The following is a 22,500-nucleotide window of genomic DNA, read 5'->3' on the forward strand; positions in this document are numbered from 1 at the left end:
CTGCGGGCAGATCTGTTCGTGTTGCTTGTTTTAGAGTTCCACCGCTACCATGCGACGACTCGGGACTATCATTTGTTCCTTCCTCAGAACGAGAAGACTTCGCGACATCTTGTTGTTTCTGGTGTTCGGAATCACTGCTGGAATGCGTGATTGGAGAATTTCCTAGGTGACCGGACGCATCAGGCGAAGAAGGCTTTAAAGTCTCTCCTCCACCTGACCCGTTACGGTCTCTTTCAGCCTTACCCACGAAAGTCGCCACGCCTGGCTGATGTTTGCCTTTTTCTTTAAGCGGAGCACTCCCATCCTGCTGTAACATTTGAGCAATCGTTTGAATACCGGCATCTGGCTCATCATGCAAAGCCCCGGCCGCATCTGTGGAAAAGCGGTGAGCATCGGACAATGCCGGCGACCGTAATGGGCTTGAGCTGCCGGATGAGCGCTGCAAGCCATCCTTTTTCCGTTGCTGATGACCTTCTGTTATGCCGTTTGATGAGTCAGAATGGACCATGCCCTGAAACACGGATCGGATAGGAAAAACGAAGCTTCCAGGTGGAATGCTGGGACTGAGTGGCCCAGTCGACGACGCCGCCGGTGAAATGGGGGTGCTGCTAGACCCATGGTCTTGACTAGAGGTATGTTGGCGATGGAAGCGGGGGGCTGCGGGCATCGCTACTGATTGAGGAGATGAATGACGCTTGGATTGTGGTTCGTGGGTAGAGTAGGCTGAGTTGGCCGGTTCGCGGGGAGATGTGGAACCGTCAGGCATTGTTGATCTGCAGTACGCAACAGAAACAGGTCAGCGACCATTGTTACATGCTACTGGATGTAAGGAGACGCACGCGGATGTGTTTGAAGGGGACCACACGGCGTCGCTGCACGACGTCGATCGCGGGCTCCTATGCTAGCGTTTTTTGTGACTGGTCCACTTGGATGCGTTGTGCCTAGCGATGAGTTAAACCTTGGGTATAAGAAGTGGAGTGCGTTGACTAAAAGGGATTTACTTTACTCTGGAAGAGAGTCTTGTGCGAATGGGGAATCTTGGATAGCTGTAAGGAAGGAAAATATTGCGTGAGAGACAAGCAGCAGAACGACTCCTCTTCGTCCGTCAGTCGCTCGGAATTGATCCCGCTGCCAGCCAGTCGTAGTGCGTCCGGGGCACGAGTGACAACCCTGGAATTGCCTGCATATCTGGTACGGCATTTCGTTAATTCCCTATTCCTCGTCCGAACGGCTAACCCAGATACTTCCCCATCCTCCATTCTTGCTAGCCGCTTTATTCTGACTATGATTCTGATAACCCCGGACGACACACTCTGAATGCTGATTGCTGGAATCTGCATTTGTGCCGCCAAAAAAAAAAAACCCTACGGCAGATGATGCAGGATCAGTTCAAGGCACCTCCTCGTCGGTTCCAGGCTTATACAGCATAAGTCCTGGTGCCTGCGTGTCATCGCGGTCCGAAGCTCATCGATAAAAAGCTGCACCCTGAAAAATAAAAAACCATGCAGAGCATGCGTCGTCGCTATCGCACCTTATCCCCAACCTTCTTTCCGGCATTAGTTGACTCGTTCAAGGAGTTATTAACCTTGAAAGGGGACATCTTCTGAATTTTGCTTATCGCTTATCTATACCGCTGGCTTATCAAACTCATCTCACATCGCATCGACTTGAGCAGAGGTGACATGACAATCGTGCACCACTGATTCATAGGCATTTATCTACATATAACATATGACAGGAGGCCCAGGCCTGCCTCCCTACTACTACTGTAAAACGTCGTACGGGTAATATGGTGGCGCCATCGGATGAATGAAAAACAAAGCAGAAGGCAGGGTAAAGAGGAACATTGAGAGGCAATAAAGTTCAAATTCGCTGCCAGAGCTAAGCGTTTAGGAAAGTGACCATGCCATACAATCCAATCCTATAATTCTGTCACCTCACAAGACCCAAAAGATGTATGAAATCTCATGAAACATCCAGAAGTCCATACAAAGGGTACAACGGAATGTCAGGCGTTAACTCTGCCCGTGTGAAGGCGCTGGTCCCATTTCGCAAGTAGCCCAAAAAGACCTTATTTGGTTCTTTGTTTCGTCAGATTGTTTCAAGGCCTATCCTGTTCATTCATTCTCACGTTTATCAACATATAGCTCACAGTTGCTAAAGTTGCTAACAACTCGTAACTCTTTACAGCATCAACAGACACACCAGAGGGATCGACAATGAAGTCATTACCTGTGCGATGTTGAATGATCCGCAACTGCTACCTACTCATCAACTACTGATGGTCGATGTCAAGCACCCTTCGAGACACGAATATAAACACCACCGGTGCGATTTTACGGCTGGCCAGTGCGTGCCCTTCATTCTTCTTAGTAAAATATACTAGAGGCGCCAATTCAAATTATCAGTTGACATAGCATATCATCATGTCTATCACTTCAGCGACTTATACCGGCCTTGCCCCCGTCTCCCAACACACCAAGGACAATCTCACTTACTATCCCTACGTCCTCCACAGTATCTTTGGCAATCAGTTTACTGCCGCTACAGCTGACCCATACATTCCCGCGGAAACCATCAAACTCAACACTGGGCCAGTGGGACTTCAAGCGAGGTTGAAAGGCGAGGACGGAGCGCTCGTTGAGACTGCTCGTAAAAGTGATGGTAGCGGTAATGCGATCGTCAGAATAACAGGAAGCTGGTATCTTAAGCCAGACCAAAAGAACAAAACCAACGTGCACCTTACTGCGGATACAGGGGATTCCCATACGGTCTCCTCTAGTCCACCAACAGATAGCCCCAACGCTCTGCTTAGTCCTATCAAGAGCTCAAAAAGCCCACAAGGAGGAACAGTATCACCTCATCCACCACCACCGAAAAGCCCTGCAAAAAGGCTGGTAGACAAAGCTAAAAAAGGGCTCCACCGTTTACACGATTTTCCAACTGTCCTTTCACGTTCTGGCATCACAGGACAATTTGCGTATGTTTTATTTTAGACTGTTGATACGTGGAGCTTAATGTGTAATGTCCCATGACAGACCACTCATAGCAGAGGCGGTGACGCCAAACAAAAACCAATACTTTAAGGAGGTACCATGTTTTGGCCTTTTCTCCACCCAATATATAGCCACCAAGTTCATCCCCCAAGGTCAGACAATCCTTGTCGAACAACCGCTTGTCACCATCAGTGACTTTTTCAAAAACTCTGAGAAAGATACTCAAGATTACTATGATCGAGCCGATAAAGCTCTCAAACAGCGATTCGACAAGATGCTCAACCTTCATCCCAAAGAGGGGTTCTATGGGACTCTGTTGACTAATGCGGTCAAGCTCAAGGAAACTGGCGATCGTGCCATGATCTTTGAAAAAGCGTTAAAGTTTAGGCGGAGTTGTGATGCAAATATAACCATTGCTTGTCATGGTGGTGGACCTGCAGCGTGTAAGTCGGTCCTACCTTTTTTGGTGACTGAAGCTAGATTTGGCTGAAAGAAAGAACCTACAGACTGTATTGCCTTGACCGACATTCGACCTGGAACCGAGTTGCTCCAACGCTATATTCCCTCCGATGCGTCTCCTTTCCAGCTCCGCCAAGCACAAATTCTTGAAGAATATAATGTCATTTGTCAATGCCGCCTCTGCACCCTTCCCTTAATTGAACGTGAGAGAAGCGACGACAACCGCGTCCGCCGTAGGGAGATCCTTGATAACCTCGACAGAGACATGAAACGCAACCCTACTGTCGCCTTAGCAAGGGTAGAAGAAGCGATACTGCTTGCCGTCCAGGAAGGTCTTTGGGAAGGGCTATTTTCGGACTTTGAAAAAGCATGCATGATTTGTTGTGGTTGGGGCGATGAGGAGAGTGCGGAAAAGTGGAGAGAGCCAGCAAAGAGGGCGGCCACGTTGTCTTGGGGAGATCAGATTTCGAAGATCCTTTCATCGACCATTATCGACGTTGAGCCAAAGAAAACAAAAATCTGGGACACTTTTCGCGTAGCAGCGAAAACGGAAATGACGCAGCTGAGAGGGCCAGATCCGGCGTTTTTGAGAGTAAGTCGCTCGATGCTCTCTTATGTTCGAATCGTTCTTGGTCCAGCCAGAAACATGCTGATTTCTTTTTATGCGGACAGCAAGCATTAAGGATCTTTGCTTTCATGAATCCTCGTACAGGAAAGATGGACCCTCTATTCGACGTCTCTAATATCGAAGACGTGGGTAGGGCGATTACCATCACCGGTCCGGATACCACGATTCATCAGCCTCAAAAAGCAGACATGATGAACGAGAAAAATGATCCGAATATCCTCCAGGCGCCTCTTAATTCTAACCCTATGAGACCTGCGGCTTCTGTGAGCCCTTCAAGTCCGACGACGAGTCCCCTGAATCCGAAGAGTCTACTTGGCCCCGGGAGCCTCAGTCCTAATAAAATGAATTATCGAAAGAAGTCGATGGGAATTATGCGCAAAAAATCGCATTTCTGATGCAGTGCTTGTACCTGTACATACACGGGCGACGTCTCGTCACTGAAGGCCAGAAATAACGAAGAAGACTGAGTTGTATAACAGTAACTTGATGCCATTTTGTTGGTGATATTTGTATTATCTATGATGTGATTAGCATGGATTCGATTTCATGAAAAAAAGTGATGATCTGAAGGAAACATGATATGATGTCATATTAGTGGAGGACAACTGGTCGATGAAGATTGCGCAAAAGGTTTACAAGGTAGTGTTAATTGCCGCAAGTCTCTTGTGGACTTATATGAACCTTCGCCAAGTAATCCTATACGTCATCCTCCTGTGTGATAATTCTTCAGGACGATTTTTAATGACAGCCACACTCTCAGAGTCAAGTGCTGTCAAGCAAGGAGTTTCTTTGATATAGGTTGACGCTATCGTGACAATGGGCCTTCCTTGACTGGATGCCACGCCAAACGTTGAGCACACCGCTAAAGGTCCTTGCAGAATGCGAATGTAGATCAATTTACAATGTTGGCCAGCGAAGGCAGCTAATTCACCAAAGCCCCTTCGGGTCAGTGTCAGAAACCATCAGTATCGTCATGCAGTCAGCATCCCTTATGCGCATAGACGCCTGAACGTGTTCTGAATTGATGCAGATGCCAGCGAGCCAAAAGCCAGAATAAAGCCTATTCCATCCACAGGCCCTCCTACAATACTCCCCAACCTCATCCAACGACCAAGCGCCAACAATCTCCACAAAACCATATAAAAATTGGTATACTGGCGAAAATTATCGGTTAGACTTGGCGACACGCTCAAGCTCGTCCTTCTTCTTAATGGCGTAAGAGTTGGAAGAGCCCTTGGCGGCGTTGACAAGCTCGTCGGCGAGACACTCGGAGACGGACTTGGAGTTGTGGAAGGCGGACTCTCGGGTCTGGAAGAAACTGTCAGTGGCGGCGGCGGATTGAGTAAGCACAGGGTATGATAACTTACACCAATGGTCAAGAGAGAGATAGCCTGGTTGACTCGCCTCAAAGGAGAGACGTCGACAGCCTGTCGACGGACGGTACCCTGAGAACCAATTCGGGTAGAGTCTTCTCGGGGACCGGTGTTGATGATAGCGTCAACTGTAATGACGATTAGCCACTGGCCTCAAGCTACTTCACACACCGAGAACTTACCGAGGACCTGGATGGGGTTCTGCTCGGTGACGAGGTGGATGATCTCGAAAGCGTGTTGGACGATTCGGACGGCCATGATCTTCTTACCGTTGTTTCGGCCGTTCATCATGAGACTAATACCAGATCCCAATCAGCCACATTCCTTTCGATCCCCACTCTTGCAAAACCAACTCACGCGTTGACGAGTCGCTCGACAATGGGCATACGGCCCTTGGCGAACTGCTTCTTGGCGTATCGGCCAGCAGTGTGGGCTGCCAGTTATTTGTCAGATTGGACATTTGACACAAATACGAGATGTGTTACTCACGGACGTAGACAGCGTGGTTAACGTTGATGTAGTCCTGGAGAGAGATGTCCTTAACCTCGACACTGCAGTACAGCGTTAGTCGTCATTCTGCGTATTCCCGACCTTCCCATTCCTCAACCGTGCAGCTTGCTCATTCTCCTCGCTTCTCAGCCTCTCGCTCAAAGATCTCAAGCTCTGCTTCCCCTTTGGCCAATCCTGTTATTCTCCATGAGATGGAAATACCACTCACCCCTCAGACTCCCACTTGCCAAAAAGCTTGACAGTTCCCTCGTTCGCAATCTTCTGCACCTCAGTAGGAAGAGCCTGGATAGCGGCCATCTTGATCAATCTTTTTTGTTGGTTTTTTGAAGAATCCTTCCGTTAAAAAGTCGGTTCTTGTCCTGTTCCGTCCTTGGTGTAGGAGGAAGTTTCGGTATCGGAAAGTGGTTGGGGAGAAAAGGCCGAAGCTTGATGGATGAAAGAAACAAGTTGGGAGGATGTGAGGAGTCTTTCGGTGAATCCGCCGGCTGGCTGGTGGGCAAGAGAGCGAGCGCGTCCGGCATTTCGGCATTAGGCTATTTGTATGGAAGATGTCAAGAAAAGGCATTGGGGTGTGGCGCGGATTCATAGTCGGAGTTTGGAAGAGTGTGAATTATCGCCGACCATTTCGCTCCTACCGTGCCTCCACTTGGACGCCCTGACATTCCACCTCCACCTTTGGTTTTTTTGCATCTCACGCAGTTCGTTGAAAGTGTCATCATTTGCTTCCATCGTGATTGCTGTTGCTCCTCCTTCTGCTCACTGCTCGGATTCGATGCGCTCGCCTGTTTGACTTTTCTACTCTGCATTTTTCTTTTGGCTTTTCATGACTTCGCCGGCCGTCATTGCACCCCACGGTAACAACGTAAACATTATCTGTTAATGTGAATCAACATTTGATAACCAGAACTGTGTCACTTATTATCATTGTCCATCTTTACCACAGCTGCTCTTTATCCTTCCACGCAACATTACTCCACGCGTTGCACCCCTGGGCCACTGCAGATGGCATATAAGCGGGCCCATAGTGCTGATCTCTGGGTACGAAATCGATTTCGGTACTTCGTAAGCAAGTACAAAAATTGCTATCAGTAGTTGTTTGAGAGCCATATCAAGACTGTTACAGTCAAGAAGCAGAGCAGGCATCCCCTCTTCTATCATCTTTAATATACGAAATATTATCTATTTTATCACGGCGTATCGTAATCGTATCATCAAAAGTATTCGGAACACTTGACGGCCTTGTTATTAGTTGTCCATCAAGACCTAAATTCGTCATTGTATACGGAAGGGAGGTCCAAGTTTTTGTGGCTCGAAGTATTTGCATTTCTTGCAAGATTCGGAGTGTATTACGAAAAGTAAGGAGCACGGAAGAACGAAGCGGACGTAATAAAAGTCCCGAGCCAGAGTCAGACGCGCGAGGTGCGGCCTTCGACGACAGCGAGTGACTGTAGTTTTGTGCTTTTGAGAGGCCCATGCATCCAATGGACATGCATATAATGTCGGTTCAAGGGAACAGCCCACCATCCATTGACCATGACTGTTTGAGAGGACCATGCATGAACTGGCGGGCGATAGGATAGCCGGAGGCTCAAACAGGCAGGCTGAGTATGCCTCGCGGAGAGAGTCGGATTGCAGTTGCCTCCCTCGGGGTTTTTTTTTAACGCCGGGTACAGTCGGCTTCTGCCCTATCACCTTGGCTGCATATACATCTCCCTCGCTCTCCAACTCTCCCCACTCACCACTCATCCAAAATCATCACCATGTCCATCCTCAAGCTCCGATCCGCCCTCGCCCCCCTCTCGGCCAGGCGATTCGCTACCGCCGCCCCCTCCGTCTCCGTCACTTCCACCCGCTCAAATGCCTCCGCTCCCCTTCTCGGTAACATTGAGGCCAGCTGGAAGACCCTCCCCGCCGAGGAGCAATACGAGGTTTACCAGCAGCTCGAGCAGCTCCAGAAGAAGAACTGGAAGGAACTCACAATAGATGAGAAGAAGGCTGGTGAGTGGTCTATCTATTCGTTCTAGCTGTGTTTCTACAAGCCAAGAAGGAACGGGGAAAAACTATCGGGCGCAAGCGGACGTGACGGTTCGACAGAATGTCATTGGTCGGAATGTCGCATCAGCGGTGAAACATCATTCTTCAACGCATAGGAGGTGTACGGAGCGTGCTGGAGAGTAGAGGAAGGGTGCCGTGGCAGGTGTTGATGCATGTAAACTTAAGTTCATGCATACGCACCTGGCCAAAGCGTCTGGCATGGGAAAACTACACGCTGCCGTTGGAGCCATGCTAATCATGCTTCTTGCTCTCTCCACCTTTACACCCATTCACCGCCCCGTCAATTCACCCATCCACGCATCCACCTCTCTCCTCAAACCCCAAACCATTTGTTTTCCAAAACTAGCCTACTTTGTCGCTTTCGGCCCCCACGGTCCTCGCACCCCCGCCAACGAGCCTGGACACTCTCTTAAGGTCTTTGTCGGTGTCGCTGCCCTTGTCGGCACTGCTTATGCTGTCTTCGAGTTGGCTCGCTCACAAGGTACGTCTCCTTTCCCTTCTCTGGACCCCCCTACCCTATCCCTATCTGGCTTGCGGTGTCAGTCGGCGCTAGTCGGAGTTGGGCGGTGGAGTCTTTTTGGAACGATTTGGTTACATGCTGATTTGTTCCCCTCTGTGTAGCCGCTCCTCCTCCTAGGACCATGACTACCGAGTACCAGGAGCAGATGAACGAATACATGAGGTCTCAGAACATGAACCCTATCGTACGTCCTTCTGTTCTACTCTCCACCACTGGGCCTGCGACAAAAAAACTTGCGCTAACGCCCTACTCTCGAACAGTCCGGTGTCTCCTCCGAGGGTTACAAAGGCAAGGGTATGGTTCAGTAGGGTATGGTTCAATCCCCTTAAACTTGACGAACCAAATCACTATCATTATAAAAACAATTCCATTCCATTCTATGTATGGACCTGTTTTCTTTGGGCACAGTATTTGCTATGCACACAAAACAATAACGCATATTTCGTTGAGTGTTGGACAGTGAGCCGAGCAGTCGAGAAGGATTGTTTGAGTAAATGGAGGTCAAATTGGAAGTCCAAAGCCGCACTCTGCGAAATGTCTAGGGACGAAGCGAGCAGAGACCAGCAGATGATGGGAAAGGAACCAAAGGAGAGTACCGTGGGTTTTTGAGAGCAATCGGGAAGAAGTGAAAACCTCCGATTCTGGCATCTTTCGTCGTCGCTCTAATCATTTCTGCCCTGCCATCAACGCGTAGCATTATTGCTGATTCAGAAATATGTAACATGCTGATTCAACTAACATATTAACGAGAAGGTATAGGTTACACTATAGTGGATAATGAGAGTGTTCCAATGTCCTAGGGATACCGTACCCCCTTATTGATATTTTTGCGTTGTCCGTTTGAGCAGGGTTGTTTGCCTCGTGACTTTTTGACACGCCAGCAAAGAAGCTTGACCTTCAAGCTTTCCGACCCCCTCCATATCTCTGCGACACAAACAACGGGTTTTCCCTCACTTCTTCGAGACTTTCTTCCATTTCGTTACCCCCTGTCCTTCCCTACCTTCTCCTTCCTCGCCTTCACCTTTACCTTCGATAGCAGCCACAAGAGCGTCGATAGGTAGAGTATTATTTATAAGCGGTTGTTTAGGGAAGTTCGAGGAGGATGACTGGACATGAGACGACATGGCTGCTATATGAGCTCGTCGAGCGGCTCGATCGGCACGGGCTTGTATCTGAGCGGTTTCGAAATCATAGTCGCCCATAGCCGCCTGGTCCATCCCAAAACCCCCTAGCATCAGCTTTCTATTCAAGCTCCCTGTGGCGAGCGCTGCGAGTGAAAGACACGATGGATAACCGTACTCACTTTGAGAATGGCTTCCGTCGGACCGCGGAGTTTGGTCCTCCCAAACTTGCTCCAACCGTCATACAGCTCTGGATCCCGCGTAAACCTCTCTTTGAACTCACTATCACCAAATAAATCGCCTTGACAAAGCATCGCAGCATCTCTCGCTGCTTCTGCCCATTCCGCCGCCGACTTGGCATCCGCCCACCTTACACAGATCTCGAAACCATCTACAAACCTATCGAAGAGCGCTTCCCACAAGCCTTCAAGAGTGATGAGCTCGATGGTTCTCTCAATCTGGAAGAGGGCGGAGAGGGGTTCGGAAGAGGAAATGATGGGGTAAGAGGCGAGTAGACGGTGGTAGGTCAGTCGATTTTCGTCGGAATAGCGGCGGGACAGAGGAGGTAAGGAGCAGAGACGGCAGGTGCATGGAGTAGCGTTAATTTGGGATATCTTTTCCCGGCGGATGGCGGAAGGGTGGAAGGCGTATTCCAGTCGGACAGAGAGTTTTTGGCCTTCGGGGATATCAACTAGCGCGACAAGGACTAGAGAACGGAGATATCGTCAATGTGGTGGCATAGTTGGAGAGGTTGGGACTTACAGCCCAGAAAACGGTCTTGAGCCCATAAAAACCTGACATTCGCCTCACAAGAATATGCCACTTGGGGTATCTTCTCAAAAACCCCCACCCTGCCCATGTCACCTAGCGGTATCCTATTCGTGCTCATCCGACCATAGAGCCCCATTTCGGGCCTAGCATTCGCAAGTGCATTGATCCTGGTCTTGATATCAGGTGTACAGCTAGCGTAGACTTCCTCTGCTTCTTTGGTGGTGAAACCACCACTGAGAGTGATGAGGGGAGGTTCCCAGAGGAATGTTTTGCCTCGGGGAATGAAGCGGTTTGCGAACAGTTGTTTGTGTGTCCGACCTGGGACGACTTCGGCGCGATAGAATGGGACTCCCGGGATGCCATTCTTGTACACCACCTGGGCTACTTGGTCAGGCGGTCTACAAGTTAGTCAACAAATAGAAGTTGGGCTCGGAGGAAAAGGGTGGAGACATACCGTTGTCGCAACTGGAATTCAGGTATCAATTTCCCTTTTTCATGTTCAGCTTCCTCTGCAATCTTTTTGGCTCTTGCTGCTTCTCGCCGTCTTTGGCCTTTAGACTTTTTAGATGCCTGTGGTAAAACTGGTTCCGTTGATTTTTGGCTCTCGATTTTCCACTCATCATGGGGGCTCGATGGAGTTGTGGTATCATCCTTTTCAGTTATATCCTCCTCGGGCTTTCCGAGGGTTGGAGACTCATCAGTTTTCAAACATGGCGAATCGTCCTTTTTATCGTCAACCCCGCCAGACATGGTACTTGATGTGTCTTCCGGAATGAATTCAATGCTGAGATTGAGTGTTGAGGTGTCTGTGGCCACTTGAGCGAGTGTGTCCAGCCTCTCGCCGGTGCCGTTGCCTTCTACGTTGCTATTAGACTCATGAGGTTGTGACAAATCGCTCGAAAGAGCCTTATTGTGTAGGGGTTTGGAGATTAATGCGTTAGCTTTGGGCTCTTCAAGAACCGACTCTGTCCTATTTCCTTTATTTATGGGCCGTTTTCTTGGCTCATCTAGCTTTTCTTCTTTCTCATCAAACTGGACCTCTTCCTTATCGACTAACCTCTCCTCCACTTGCGGGAAGGCCGGGCCCATTGTTCCCTTGATCGTCTTCGTCGCCTTTGTCGAGTTTCCCATTTTCCACGCGGCGCCGGTATGGAGATGCCCCTTTCCAGAAAACGATGGTTGGATGCTCACCCCTCCGTCTTGTTGTGATGACCTTTGTTCCTCCAGCTCGCGCATTGCCTTTTTCTTGTATGTCGCAATCAACTTTTTCAATTGTTTCGTTTTTCCAGGTTGGGGCTCCTTGGACGGCTGATTTGTGGCGCTGGCGTTGCTGGAGAAGACGCAGGTGAAAGGGCTGATGGCTGGACCTTTGGGTTGGGTTTGAGGTGCTAGGCCTATGCTCGAAGATCTATCCACCTCCTCTTCTTCATCCTTTCGGCTAACACTGGTCCCTATCAGTGCCGGCGCAGATTCGGGTCGAGGGACGATATCCTCTGCTGTTTCACCGATATCGATGTTAGGTCTGGTCCTCCGGTGTTGATGCACGTTGGGTAGAAAAGCGGGGGCTGAAGATTGAGAGTTGATTTCATCTTCGTCCTCGCTGGCGTTGGCACTGATATTGTCAGAAGGATAAGGAGGAGCGTCTAACGGATGGTAGAAAGTTTTGGATGTGAACAACATTGTCGTCCATCGGCGAAAATCACTATTTTGAGGGGCTCAATATATGTTATATGGGTATGAGTAGATAAGTGTGGATATGGACTGAGAATGAGAAGATGATGATGAGGGGAAAAGAGATGAAGTAAGAAGAGAAAAGTTGAGGTATTTCGTTTCCTTACTCTGTTCTTCCTATCTTTCCGTCTGTCTCTTCCTCGTCGACGAGGCGGACGCGGGGGACTTGAGAGGTCGGCGTTATAGCAACTGATTCCGCTGCCAGGCATGGTTTTAAAATCGCTGATTTAATTCTAGCCGTTGCCACCTTCAAGTCAAAAGGCCGGAAGGGATTCATCTGTTCATCGTTATTCACTAGCTTCTTTCCGTGCCTTTTCCCATCAGATAGTGGAATTTAAAGACTAAGTCAGGTCATAATGATCTCTAACTTTATGCTGGCTTCCTCTGCTCTTCTGCCTGTCTGATCGTGTGGCTTCGGCTGCAACTCAGGGTCAACGTCAGATTAGGCAAGATTCAGGGAAAAGCCGGCCCTTATCTACGCCGCTTGCCTCTCGCATTTTGCATCTTTCTATAAATTATTGAATAAGAGAGCGCGGGCGTGGAGGTTTGGCTAGCGTGGAATCTTCTTCGAATGGGTTTTATCCTTCCAAGGGAGTCGCTGGAATCGCAGTCAAAACAAAGGCTAGCAGTATTAAATGGTCTGCGCTTGGGTCTGCGTACTTATACAAAACTTATACTCTTATCTCCATCTCACGTCCATATTCACCACAACATGCGCACATTAACACTCCTCCTCTCTTTCGGCCTACTCACCTCCGCCATCGCTGGCACGTCTCTCTCTCACTTTCGCTCTTGGCAGGACTGACTTCTTTCACGTAGCGCCTGCGGCACATCCTAGAATCCCCGCCTTCTTTTTGAAAGATCCTCTCTCCATCCACCGCAAAAGTTCCATTCCGCCCCCTGCTGCCGGCGATGATGAGCTAATCAAAACCGCCATCAAGTCACTCCCATACGATCTCGAAACAGAATTTACCGATGATTCGGGTCTTGTCCGCTTCGCTTCTCCATCTTCCACCTCAGCTTCGTCGAGCTCAAAGAGTCCTGTAGTACAGATAGAGATGGACGCGTACGAGGCGGAAGATGCAGAGACGGAAGACACATGTGCGAATGTATGCGGAGTCACGAGGGTGGAGGGCGCGAAGAGTGAGCAGGAGGCACTTTGTAGTCCTGCAGGGCTGAAAGCTACATGTAAGATTTACTCTCACCCCGATCCCCTATGAGTTGGAGGGCTGATAAACATTCTTTTTTCCGTAACCAGACGCTTGCGCTCTATGTATGGACAAGGTATGGAGTGATAAGACGTGGGAGAACTCGGCACTCGCAGAGTATGAGCGTATAGCTTCTGCCTGTGAAGGGGGTGATAGCTCTCAGAGGTCAGTTCTCTACTTCACTTACAAACAAGGGCCAGGCAAAACGTGGGATGAGAAAGCTGACATTCGGCACGTAGACCAATCCGACGCAGAAGTAGTCCTGGCTCTGCTTAGGCCTTTCGCTCCTTCACATTTCCCCTAACGGTTCCTTCACGACGTTTCCCTTCCCCAGATAGACCAAATACATTCATTAGAGGAACACTGTCCTTGTATCAATAACTTTTTTTTCGGTAATTCCCGCCCCTCTACTGTCCTTATACTTAGATCTCCCTTTCGCTTATTTGTTCATTCAAAAGCTAGGTCAAAGCTTCCGTTTGTCTTGTATTAATATATAGCCCCTTTTCCCCTTGTCGTGACTTCTTTCGCTTCCTTTTTTGGTATCTATCCATAGTCTCATTCATTATGTTTCACCCTCTTTCATTCCCCGTCACATGGTATATCCTGTCATCAAGCTCTTATAATCGCTTTTAGTAGAGGATAGGCACCCTTTTCTGAATTTTGTCAGATCCTTGCGATGGAATCGTACAATATGAACAATACGGTATGAGAATGAAGGTGGGCAAGACAAGTAAGAAATAAGAAAAATTGCATCTATAGTATAATAGCTTGGCTCAAGGTTCTATTCATGATCGTTATAGTCGTTTTACCATGTGCAAGCTGATGTACCCATCCTATCCAGTGATACAAAATTCGTATAAGGGTAATGTGGCCAGTTTTCGGTTGCAAACACGTTACATCCATAAGGAACTAATCAAATCTCTGACTGAACACCTACAAGAGTTACCTGCAGCTCGATAGCTGGAAGTCCTTGGCCCCAGCCATAGCTCAGAAGTATCACCTCTTCCACCTAGTTTTCTTTCCTTTACGGCCCTTCTTAGTGCTCACCAACCTTCGATCTCGGCAACAAGCTCATCCAAAGTCACTTCCTTACCTGTAAGAGGGTTGATCTGTGCATGTGCAATCGGACCCAAGGTACGCTATTGATGACGGACCACAAGTCAGTCCTGCTCGCATGATCATGTAAAGGAAGGAGGGTGAGCGAATATGAGCAGACTCACTAGTAAAAGATCTTTGCTAGGCCCGTGAAGTTTCGCTCTTCCTCTAGAGCCAAACCAGGGATACGTGACAGGATCTTTGGCACATTCTTCGTACTCCATTGGTCCAACCTCATCCCCCAACGAATAAACTGCTGCATATCTCCCCAATCTCATCCACGCCCTTGTGCTCTCGGCGTCGCCCCAAAGACCACACAGCTCCCAAGCATTTCTGAACCGCTCAAACAAATGCTCCCACACTCTTTCCTCTGCAATGATGGCCAAACTTTCTTCCAATCTTGATAAAGTAATAGAAGGGTAGTCGCCACCGCCGTCCCTGAGGATGCGACCCATCGTCCAAGAGTAGTTACGGAAATTCGAGGCGCTTCGCTCCACCATGGCCGGTGATTGACTAGAGCAATCCTTACACTGACATTTGCTGCCAGTTTCCTGAAGAAGTAGCCGTTGTCGCTGATTTCTGTCCCCGAAAAAGGTTGGACCGTAGCGAATGAATAGTTCGTGGCCTGCAGGAATGTCATCGATCGCAACGAGATCTACCATCGATCTCAGCCTCTGAACTCAAATGTCAACCAGTTCGTCGACTCACAGGCGATAGTCACTTCGGGATTATGAGGATCGAGATAAATAAACCTGACATTCGGTCTACAAGCCTTTGAAATTCGGAGGATATTCTCAAAGACAACCAGTCTATAACCCCCGTCCTCCATGTTCACCGTAATGCTATTCCCCTTTATGCGACTAAGGCGACTGTCAATTGACGGAAAATGATTGCGAAGATTATTCATTTTAGTTCTCGTCCTGGGTTCGGTTTCTTCAAACAGATAATCCATTTGCTTTGAATCTCTGGGTTGATAGTAAGGTAAATTGATCAAGGCGAGCTCTTTCATGATTGTTTGGCCACGTGGAATATCCCGTTTGGCGATATATCTGGCGCCCGTCCCCCGATGAACTTCTTTAAACCAGGGATTGTTGCTGAATCGCTGCCCTTCGGCTATGCGTGTAAATTTACTGGCATCCGAGCTAAATAAAAGTCTGCTTAGTAGGTGCTTCATGTGTATTCTTGGCACTTACCTCTTCTGTCGTCTTGGGGAATTCCCCTCGCCGTTGTCTGCCCCGTCGGCTTCAAGTTTCTTTGCCTTCGCCCTTGCACGTTTCTTTTGACCTTTGGACTTTTTCAGAGTCGTTAGATCCTGGTGGGCTGTGAGGCCTCCTTCTTCAGCATCCTCAATCGCGTCCTCTGGGCAGGAAGAGATATTGTCGAGCTGTCTATTTTCTAGCTCAATGGAAACGCGCGCATCGTGGCCTTGAGTGCTCTTTCCAGGCTCCGATACTTCGTCGTCGATATCCTTTAATACTGACTTACTGTCCTGGGGCTTCGTAAGTGGTTCTGTTTTGAAGTTGTTCTTCATTTTCTTCCGCTGATGACGCTGATATTGCCATTCCTCTTCTTCGTCATCCTTGGTCTCAAGCCGCTGTTCATCCTCATTGGAAAAAGGTGCCTGCGATTCCGCAGCCTGACTAAGCGGGCTTATGGGGGTGATGATCGTGACATCCAGTTGATCGACATTTGAGGCGGTGTCGGGTGCTTCACTGGCAGAAGTTGAGAAAGTCCCTTGAGTGATAGAAGGCGACGTTGTCACCCCGAGAAGAGTTACTTGTGGCTTTAATGCCTTTAGCTTGCGTTACGCGCCTACTTCTACTGCCGACTTACTTTATCAGAGGGCAAATCCTGTTTTGCCTCTATGTCCCCAGGTTCGATAACGGCTTCATGGTCCGCCATGTCCTTATCGTTTGGAGTTAATTGTGCCCTATTTGCCTCTTCGGCCGATTGTTCAATGAATGTCTTTTCGATTTTAACTTCCTTGTCATCTGTAACTGGAGGATGGTTGTAGACTTTCTCATCATTTGGAGGAAACTCCTGGACACGGAGTTCATTTAGTGATTCCCGGGAACATTGACCGTCCTGAATCTGTTCCAACGACGTTTAGTTGGAGATATGACATAAGCAAAATGTTTTGGAAACAGGCGTACCTGATTTACGCCTATCAACAGGGGGCTAATATCATGATCCGGAATATCACTAAGAGAGGGGCCTTCATAAAATGACTTAGGTTTCTTTCGGAAGACGTGCGCCGATGGCTGTTGAGAGTGTTCTGCGTTTGTGAACGAAGAGGAATGTAGCCGCTCCTGGTACACTTGGTCCGTTTGATGCCGTCGAAATGTTGATGGGTTGTATTGCGAGACAGAGAATCCAGAGGCGTGCTTGGCGTGGGTTTTCGGTGGTCGTCTCGTGAAATGAGGTTTGTTTGCACCTGAAGGCGCTTGGGGAGGTTCCCAGTTCTGGCCATAGTAAGAGGACTGGTTATATGTGATGTTTGATGTAGAGACTCTATATGTTAACGAAGAGGCCATCTGCGCAGGGCGGGCATCGACAGTCAGCTGGTTGTATGAGTGACGGTGTCCCATTTGAATAGCTGTGGGATAGTAATATGAAATTTCCTTTTTAATAGGCAGCGGCTTTACGATAGGCGGTCCCTGGATTTTATGTGGCATGTACCAGCCTTGTCCTGTGTAATCGTCAGGGCCTTGTGCTTGAGGATACAGAGTTTGAAATGCTTTTTTAGGAGGAGCCCACCCTGGTCCACTATATGGTTGACCGTAAGGCATGATATATATCCATGTCTGTTGAGAAGGATCCCAGGCATATCCCGGACAGCCAACAGGTGGACCTGTGACGGGGTGGTACAAGGGATGACTGTTGTTTGAACTAGATCCATTTGGTTTTTGGGATTGTACGGACAGGGTATCATTCGCAGGAGGAGATACCTGTTTTGTCAACTCCTAAAAGATTGCCAATCAGTAGACGTGCCCTTCTAAAGCCATGGCAGTCAACATACCTCATGCATCTCATCCTCCATCATGTCATATTCTTTATTCCACTTATACTTCTCCTTCAAGCCGACTCTACTCCTCTTCTTGGGCGATTTTTGGACCTTTGTTCCTAATGCCGATTTCGATCGTGATAACCGAGTATCGTCAGTGCGCTTGGTCATAAGCAGTCGCCTGGAAAACATTGTAGGAATAAACCCGGGGGCAGACTGATGGGAGTTATGAGAGCTAGTTAGGGAGCTCGTCTCGAGCCTGCACTCATCACCCGCATTTGATTTGCTGGGGCGTTTGTCGAGGTTGGGGTTGAAGAACCTGGATAGCTTCAGAGGCATTGCGCATGTGGCCTATGTCGTGGGAAGCATTTGACAGGGTGAGATGGAAGTGGGTGGGGCAATACAATAAAGACTGCTGTTAGGAACAACTGTCATTCCATTGCAAATGACGAGGTCAGTCGTGAAGTTGCACAGGTCCTTTGGTGTTGATTTGGTGTTGACAAACATTCGCCTAAGTCCTACAGCAGATAGCGGCCAACGCAACAAATGGTGTGGCAATGTCAATGAATTTGCCATGCTGGGTATTTCGGTGGTAGACTAGTATAAAAAAAACTGTCAAACATAGCTTGTATGTAAGGACAAATAACAAGTGAAGAGCTTGCGTGCGCTGCTTCAGACACCAAATAGGTAAAAAAGAAACTTCCTGTCGGAGAATCGAACTCCGATCTCCCGCGGACACTGTTAGTGACAAGCGAGCATACTAGCCGTTATACGAACAGGAACTTGTTTTTATCCCAAGCAATAACTATTTATCTATGTGCTCAGATTAGATCTACCAAAGGAATCTCTCATTGCAGAGTACGATTACTGTCGCATTTGATGGTCGATCTTAATTCTTTTTTTCAGGTACAAGCAGGGTCTTTGATTGTTTAAAAGGAGAGCGTTCGAGGGATGGGTGATGAGTGATGAACTGCTACAAGGATGTGAACAAGGCGACGTGAGAGATTGAATACACGTGGATAATTGAAACATCATATGATAGTATAAAACCGTGGTATAAATGAAGGATAAGAGAGGAGGAGGAGGGGCGTCTGAGCCTGAAGGTCGACAGATGCCGGCAAAAAATGAAGAAATGGACAAATCAAGTTTCGGCGCTTGATCAGTCAGAGCTAGCCAGACAGAGTAATCGTGATCGGCTTCGGCTTCGCCGGCGTGTTTTAAGTGTAAAGAGCTTTGCGTACGCGTCATGCCAAGCTTTCTTACTCCGAAAGAAAAGTCTTGCTCTCCTCTGCTACATCGCTGATAAGAGATAACCTCAAGTCACGAGTCCGAGCGAAGTACCTCACTTTATGATGGATCAATACGAACGAAGCGCTACGCATCAACAGGGAACGAGGAGGAATGTTTGTGAAACGGAGAAAAGCACTATTAGTAGGCAGTGCCCTTCAATGGATAGCGATCGGGGACGGGCCGGGGAAGGCGCTCTTGTTCGGCAGGAAAAACAGTACGAGTAAACAGCACGCGAATGAGCTTCGGCCATCAATGAATAATATTTTTCCGTCAAAGGGTCAAAAGATAGAAAAAAGGTCGCTTTAAGCTCAACACACTCGTGTCGTGTATGATTGATCATCACTGTTTGGAATCAGCAATCTTAAAGTTCGGGGCGTCTTTTCACAAAGGGGTATAAGAACTGGTCAGAAAGCCGTTTCGCATCATCGCGCTCACTTGTTTAGACTTTTGGTTATCCGCAGTTAAAATCAGACGCTATCTACATCTTATCTATAACATTCAAAAGCAACCACATCATCATGCGCAGTGTCACTCTCCTCCCCATCCTTGGTGCCATTTCCGTCAGTAAGTCACGCATCGCAGCTTTTCGTCGCGCCATGGTCCATTCATTCCTAACGACGCCTAACTCGTTAGCTGCCATGGACATTATTGAACCGCGTCACATGTCCCTCATCTCTCGTCAACTCGACTCATCAACCATCCCTGCCGCATGCCAATCTACTTGCCAATCAGCCATGTCCATCTACAGCGACTGCACGAGCGGTGACACCAGTGGCTGTCGGCAAGTCTGCCAGCAGAGCATCTTTAACGAGTTTATCGACTGCCTTGATTGTACGAGCGAGCAGCTCGCAATGACTACTTCCGAACAGAGCTTGTTGAACAGTGCCGTTGAACAGTTGAAAGATGTTTGTGGACAGACTGGATCGAGCGTGACTGGTACACTTGCGTAAGTTATCCTTTTACTCGCTCGGATCGGTGATGGTCACTAAAACTTGTGGCCAGAGGCGTATCCGTCACTACTAGTCCCATCGCCTCTGGCTCTGCTGCCGCTAGCGCTACATCTGCCGTTTCCGACATTCTCAGCTTCACTTCTGCCGCTTCTGGTATCACTATTGGCAGCGGCGTTTCTGGTACTGCCTCTGAAGCCGTCACCGTAAGTCTCTGTTCATCTGACACCCGCGTCCCATCCCTCCGACTGATTGGTTCATTTTAATTCTTACTGCATCAGACCACGTCTTCATCCCCCGGGGTTGCTACCAACGCTGCCACTTCTGGCGCTAACAGTGGCGCCGTGGGCGAGGCCAGTGCCGCTTATCCCGTGATGGGCGGTAAGCTTGTTGGATCAGGTGTTGCAGCATTTGTTGTCATTGCCGGAGCCTTGTTCGTCCTTTAAAACTCTTTTCATCCTGCCATGAGGGAGCAGTAAATTTGGGACTGAATAGGTACTTCTCAATACCGGCGGTTATATGTCGTCGTGAAGTCTTGATGTGTTATTTTTTTTGGTATCTCTTGAATAATAGGACGTTGTTTATGAAAGTCATGCGAACTGATAGATCCGGTATGGAGCGCGTCTGTGAAGTACAAGATTTGGAGAGTTGAGTACGCCTATTACAGTATCGAGCAAGACATTGAGAAACAGACGGAGGAGAGATGGAACAGCCTTCACTGCGGTCGTTGAACAGCTGATTGAGGGGCTGCTTGAGGAATGCTGTTATTGTTTCTCATCAAGTCTGGCAAAATGTTTGGGTTTCTGAAGAAGGTTGTCATTGTGTCGACAACACAGGTCGATACTGTCCCTTTGACTTCAGTGCCAAAGCACTGTATAGCGTCTCTAACAACTTCAGTGGCCTCTTGTCTGATGAAATGTCTGAGATCTTCTTGAGAATATCCTTGCATAGACGTTGCTGGGTTTCCATGACCAGAGGAAGATGAGGGGAGGGAGAGGCCCGTTACTTTCGAGGCAATGGCCTTCCAAAGTCTCTCGTCATCAGTGAGGAGGTGTTTTCGTCTGAAAAGGCAGCTCCAAAGATGTCGTCACCTACTGACAGAAGTGTCTGGAAGGGTCCACGGTGTGCTCTGCTGAGTACTTTTGGTGTAAGACATGCTCACTCTGTGGAGCAGTCATGCTTGCATCAGTCAATGTGCTAAAATCAAAGAAACACTTACTCATGAATCTCCTCTGGGGTGCCTTTGAAATCCTTCAATTCGGTCATGACTTTCTTGATGACGACTGATCTGAACAGCCACAAGAGTCGTGTCACCCGTGGAGCTATGTTTGTCGCTTCTTCAAAGACTCCTCCCTCCCTGACACTAGTATAGACCAAAAACTTGTAGATGATTTGATCCCAGGAGGAGTTATTTACTGAAGTAGTTCCCTGCTGCAATAGCGAGTAACCCAAGTCGAGGATAACTTGCAGCCCTGCCTCTTTGGAGGAAGAAGAGGTATCGCCCTCTGACAGAACATCCAATAATTTGTCGATATGGTCTTGCTGAGTAGACGTGAGGTCGAGTTTGATGTCTGGATGAGTGTCTGTAATGTGATACCGTATTAGGAAGAGAAGCAGCTTGAAAAACAATTGGGAGTAATTCTCAACTGTTTTGTCGTTAAGATTTCTCATCCTCTTGTCGGAAACAACTTCCAGGTCAAACCCCAGGTACATCACTTGCTGAAGCAGGGGAGAGTCCTGGTTCTTGGCCAGATAATTATTGATGTCCATAAAAAAACTCTGGACCCAGACCTTTAGCAGGTTGTTGTAGTATAAAGGCTCATCCTTGGTAGGATTCGAAACCAAATGGATGATGTTTTCAGGAGGGATTCCTTGAAGCAAGATATCCCATTTAAGTTTGGTCAAGAGCGGAGACCTGTCCCTGGGATCAAAGGCATTGCAAACAGCTGCATCATGCGTGCTTGGAATTCGCATATCGTCCTGCTGGTAGGCTTGTTGGGCAGGATCTCGATCCACCTCTGAAAAGAAAGGATCGACCGGGAAATAGAAGGTAGACCTCCCAGAGTAGTAAAGCGCTTGGATGGTACCCTTCTGGATGACAGAGCGGCTTTGCTGGCCACGGTGCTCCTTGTTGCAAATGCGTAATTAGCCTCGCGTATCCAGCCTTCTTGTCTCCTTTGTGAGCTTTCCTGCAGATTGTACAGTAGAAGCCAATCTCTCGGGCTACACCGGGGATCGCCGGAGGTAGAATGCCGCCTGGAAAGAAGGGGACAAGAGGATGCGGGCCTTCATGTGGAGGATAGTTCAAGGCCAGGCGGTCGATTTGATGCTGAATTTCCTCCAGGCTGTGCCTAGAGTTATGGAAAGTGAGAAGATGCTTTGCTAGATTGGCTGGGTGAATGCAGCCTTTAGGAGCGTGGCGATTAGATGCAGTCATGCAAGTAGCAGACTTTATAAACTGGCAGATACTGCAGTTTAAGCGCAATGAGGTCAGGGGATGAGACCCAGGATGTTTGAAAAGTTGGTACATCACGGGCTGTTACAGACAGATGTCAGCATCAGATGATGTCGAACATTGGATGCAAGTGAACTCACCTGCAGCCGAGCGGTAGAACATTCTTCGGTTATTATCCCCCCTTGGATCATTTCCTTCCCGAGGACTCTCTTCTTTGACTGTAGGCATCTCGTTCCCCTTGTCTTATTCTTGGACTAGCTGTCTTGTAGCCTTGTTCCCTGTTTGAATGTGGGAAATCAGTGTTGAATGGCGCTGGATGTGTACTGTAGTATTGCTG

The 22,500-nt window shown here is 48.4% G+C and overlaps 9 protein-coding genes, 1 non-coding gene and 2 pseudogenes across 10 annotated transcripts in view; 4 read left to right on the forward strand and 8 right to left on the reverse strand.

The window, feature by feature from the left end:
- CNK03200 (bacteriophytochrome histidine kinase, putative) overlaps window positions 1–1,047 on the reverse strand; it is a 6,631-nt gene extending 5,584 nt beyond the window's left edge. The window contains exons 1-2 of the mRNA XM_024658111.1: window positions 840–1,047; window positions 1–773 (exon numbers count right to left, since the gene is read on the reverse strand). The exon at window positions 1–773 is cut by the window's left edge and continues 1,034 nt beyond it. Coding sequence (XP_024513797.1) covers window positions 1–766 — 766 coding nt within the window. The 5' untranslated portion in view covers window positions 767–773; window positions 840–1,047. The remainder of the gene's footprint in view (window positions 774–839) is intronic.
- A 786-nt stretch (window positions 1,048–1,833) lies between these two features.
- On the reverse strand, window positions 1,834–5,089 carry CNK03210 (annotated as a pseudogene).
- On the forward strand, window positions 2,123–4,608 carry CNK03220 (hypothetical protein). The gene is made up of 4 exons (XM_024658112.1): window positions 2,123–2,980; window positions 3,039–3,439; window positions 3,503–4,047; window positions 4,128–4,608. Exons 1-4 carry the CDS (start codon window positions 2,427–2,429, stop codon window positions 4,476–4,478), a joined length of 1,851 nt encoding a protein of 616 aa, XP_024513798.1. The 5' UTR covers window positions 2,123–2,426; the 3' UTR covers window positions 4,479–4,608.
- Window positions 5,090–5,097: 8 nt separating the features above from the next.
- CNK03230 (40s ribosomal protein s5-1, putative) lies at window positions 5,098–6,384 on the reverse strand. The gene is made up of 6 exons (XM_567915.1): window positions 6,175–6,384; window positions 5,946–6,007; window positions 5,814–5,889; window positions 5,639–5,751; window positions 5,451–5,584; window positions 5,098–5,391 (listed from the first exon to the last, which is right to left on the reverse strand). Exons 1-6 carry the CDS (start codon window positions 6,261–6,263, stop codon window positions 5,248–5,250), a joined length of 618 nt encoding a protein of 205 aa, XP_567915.1. The 5' UTR covers window positions 6,264–6,384; the 3' UTR covers window positions 5,098–5,247.
- A 1,286-nt stretch (window positions 6,385–7,670) lies between these two features.
- On the forward strand, window positions 7,671–8,964 carry CNK03240 (cytochrome c oxidase subunit V, putative). The gene is made up of 4 exons (XM_567751.2): window positions 7,671–7,964; window positions 8,368–8,502; window positions 8,643–8,725; window positions 8,802–8,964. The coding sequence occupies exons 1-4, from the start codon at window positions 7,727–7,729 to the stop codon at window positions 8,847–8,849; spliced, it is 504 nt and encodes a 167-aa protein (XP_567751.1). The 5' UTR covers window positions 7,671–7,726; the 3' UTR covers window positions 8,850–8,964.
- CNK03250 lies at window positions 8,659–8,944 on the reverse strand (annotated as a pseudogene).
- Window positions 8,965–9,234: 270 nt separating the features above from the next.
- CNK03260 (conserved hypothetical protein) lies at window positions 9,235–12,311 on the reverse strand. The gene is made up of 4 exons (XM_024658113.1): window positions 10,888–12,311; window positions 10,425–10,831; window positions 9,845–10,368; window positions 9,235–9,749 (listed from the first exon to the last, which is right to left on the reverse strand). Exons 1-4 carry the CDS (start codon window positions 12,111–12,113, stop codon window positions 9,492–9,494), a joined length of 2,415 nt encoding a protein of 804 aa, XP_024513757.1. The 5' UTR covers window positions 12,114–12,311; the 3' UTR covers window positions 9,235–9,491.
- Window positions 12,312–12,739: 428 nt separating this feature from the next.
- Window positions 12,740–14,118, forward strand: CNK03270 (expressed protein). The gene is made up of 4 exons (XM_024658114.1): window positions 12,740–12,931; window positions 12,984–13,352; window positions 13,423–13,537; window positions 13,612–14,118. The coding sequence occupies exons 1-4, from the start codon at window positions 12,877–12,879 to the stop codon at window positions 13,646–13,648; spliced, it is 576 nt and encodes a 191-aa protein (XP_024513748.1). The 5' UTR covers window positions 12,740–12,876; the 3' UTR covers window positions 13,649–14,118.
- A 181-nt stretch (window positions 14,119–14,299) lies between these two features.
- On the reverse strand, window positions 14,300–18,081 carry CNK03280 (hypothetical protein). Its single transcript, XM_024658115.1, has 7 exons — window positions 17,487–18,081; window positions 16,621–17,430; window positions 16,301–16,558; window positions 15,661–16,250; window positions 15,176–15,609; window positions 14,593–15,122; window positions 14,300–14,511 (listed from the first exon to the last, which is right to left on the reverse strand). The coding sequence occupies exons 1-7, from the start codon at window positions 17,808–17,810 to the stop codon at window positions 14,416–14,418; spliced, it is 3,042 nt and encodes a 1,013-aa protein (XP_024513759.1). The 5' UTR covers window positions 17,811–18,081; the 3' UTR covers window positions 14,300–14,415.
- Window positions 18,082–18,170: 89 nt separating this feature from the next.
- CNK03300 lies at window positions 18,171–18,253 on the reverse strand. Its single transcript has one exon. It is a non-coding gene; the product is annotated as a tRNA-Asp (tRNA).
- Window positions 18,254–19,087: 834 nt separating this feature from the next.
- CNK03310 (hypothetical protein) lies at window positions 19,088–20,319 on the forward strand. The gene is made up of 4 exons (XM_024658116.1): window positions 19,088–19,325; window positions 19,395–19,707; window positions 19,764–19,914; window positions 19,990–20,319. The coding sequence occupies exons 1-4, from the start codon at window positions 19,280–19,282 to the stop codon at window positions 20,152–20,154; spliced, it is 675 nt and encodes a 224-aa protein (XP_024513799.1). The 5' UTR covers window positions 19,088–19,279; the 3' UTR covers window positions 20,155–20,319.
- Window positions 19,173–22,500, reverse strand: part of CNK03320 (hypothetical protein) — a 3,479-nt gene continuing 151 nt past the window's right edge. The window contains exons 2-4 of the mRNA XM_024658117.1: window positions 22,304–22,497; window positions 20,928–22,244; window positions 19,173–20,871 (exon numbers count right to left, since the gene is read on the reverse strand). Coding sequence (XP_024513758.1) covers window positions 20,796–20,871; window positions 20,928–21,682 — 831 coding nt within the window. The 5' untranslated portion in view covers window positions 21,683–22,244; window positions 22,304–22,497 and the 3' untranslated portion in view covers window positions 19,173–20,795. The remainder of the gene's footprint in view (window positions 20,872–20,927; window positions 22,245–22,303; window positions 22,498–22,500) is intronic.

The sequence above is a fragment of the Cryptococcus neoformans genome, assembly GCF_000091045.1.
Source record: "Cryptococcus neoformans var. neoformans JEC21 chromosome 11 sequence".
In the NCBI taxonomy this organism is placed as follows: Eukaryota; Fungi; Basidiomycota; class Tremellomycetes; order Tremellales; family Cryptococcaceae; genus Cryptococcus; species Cryptococcus deneoformans.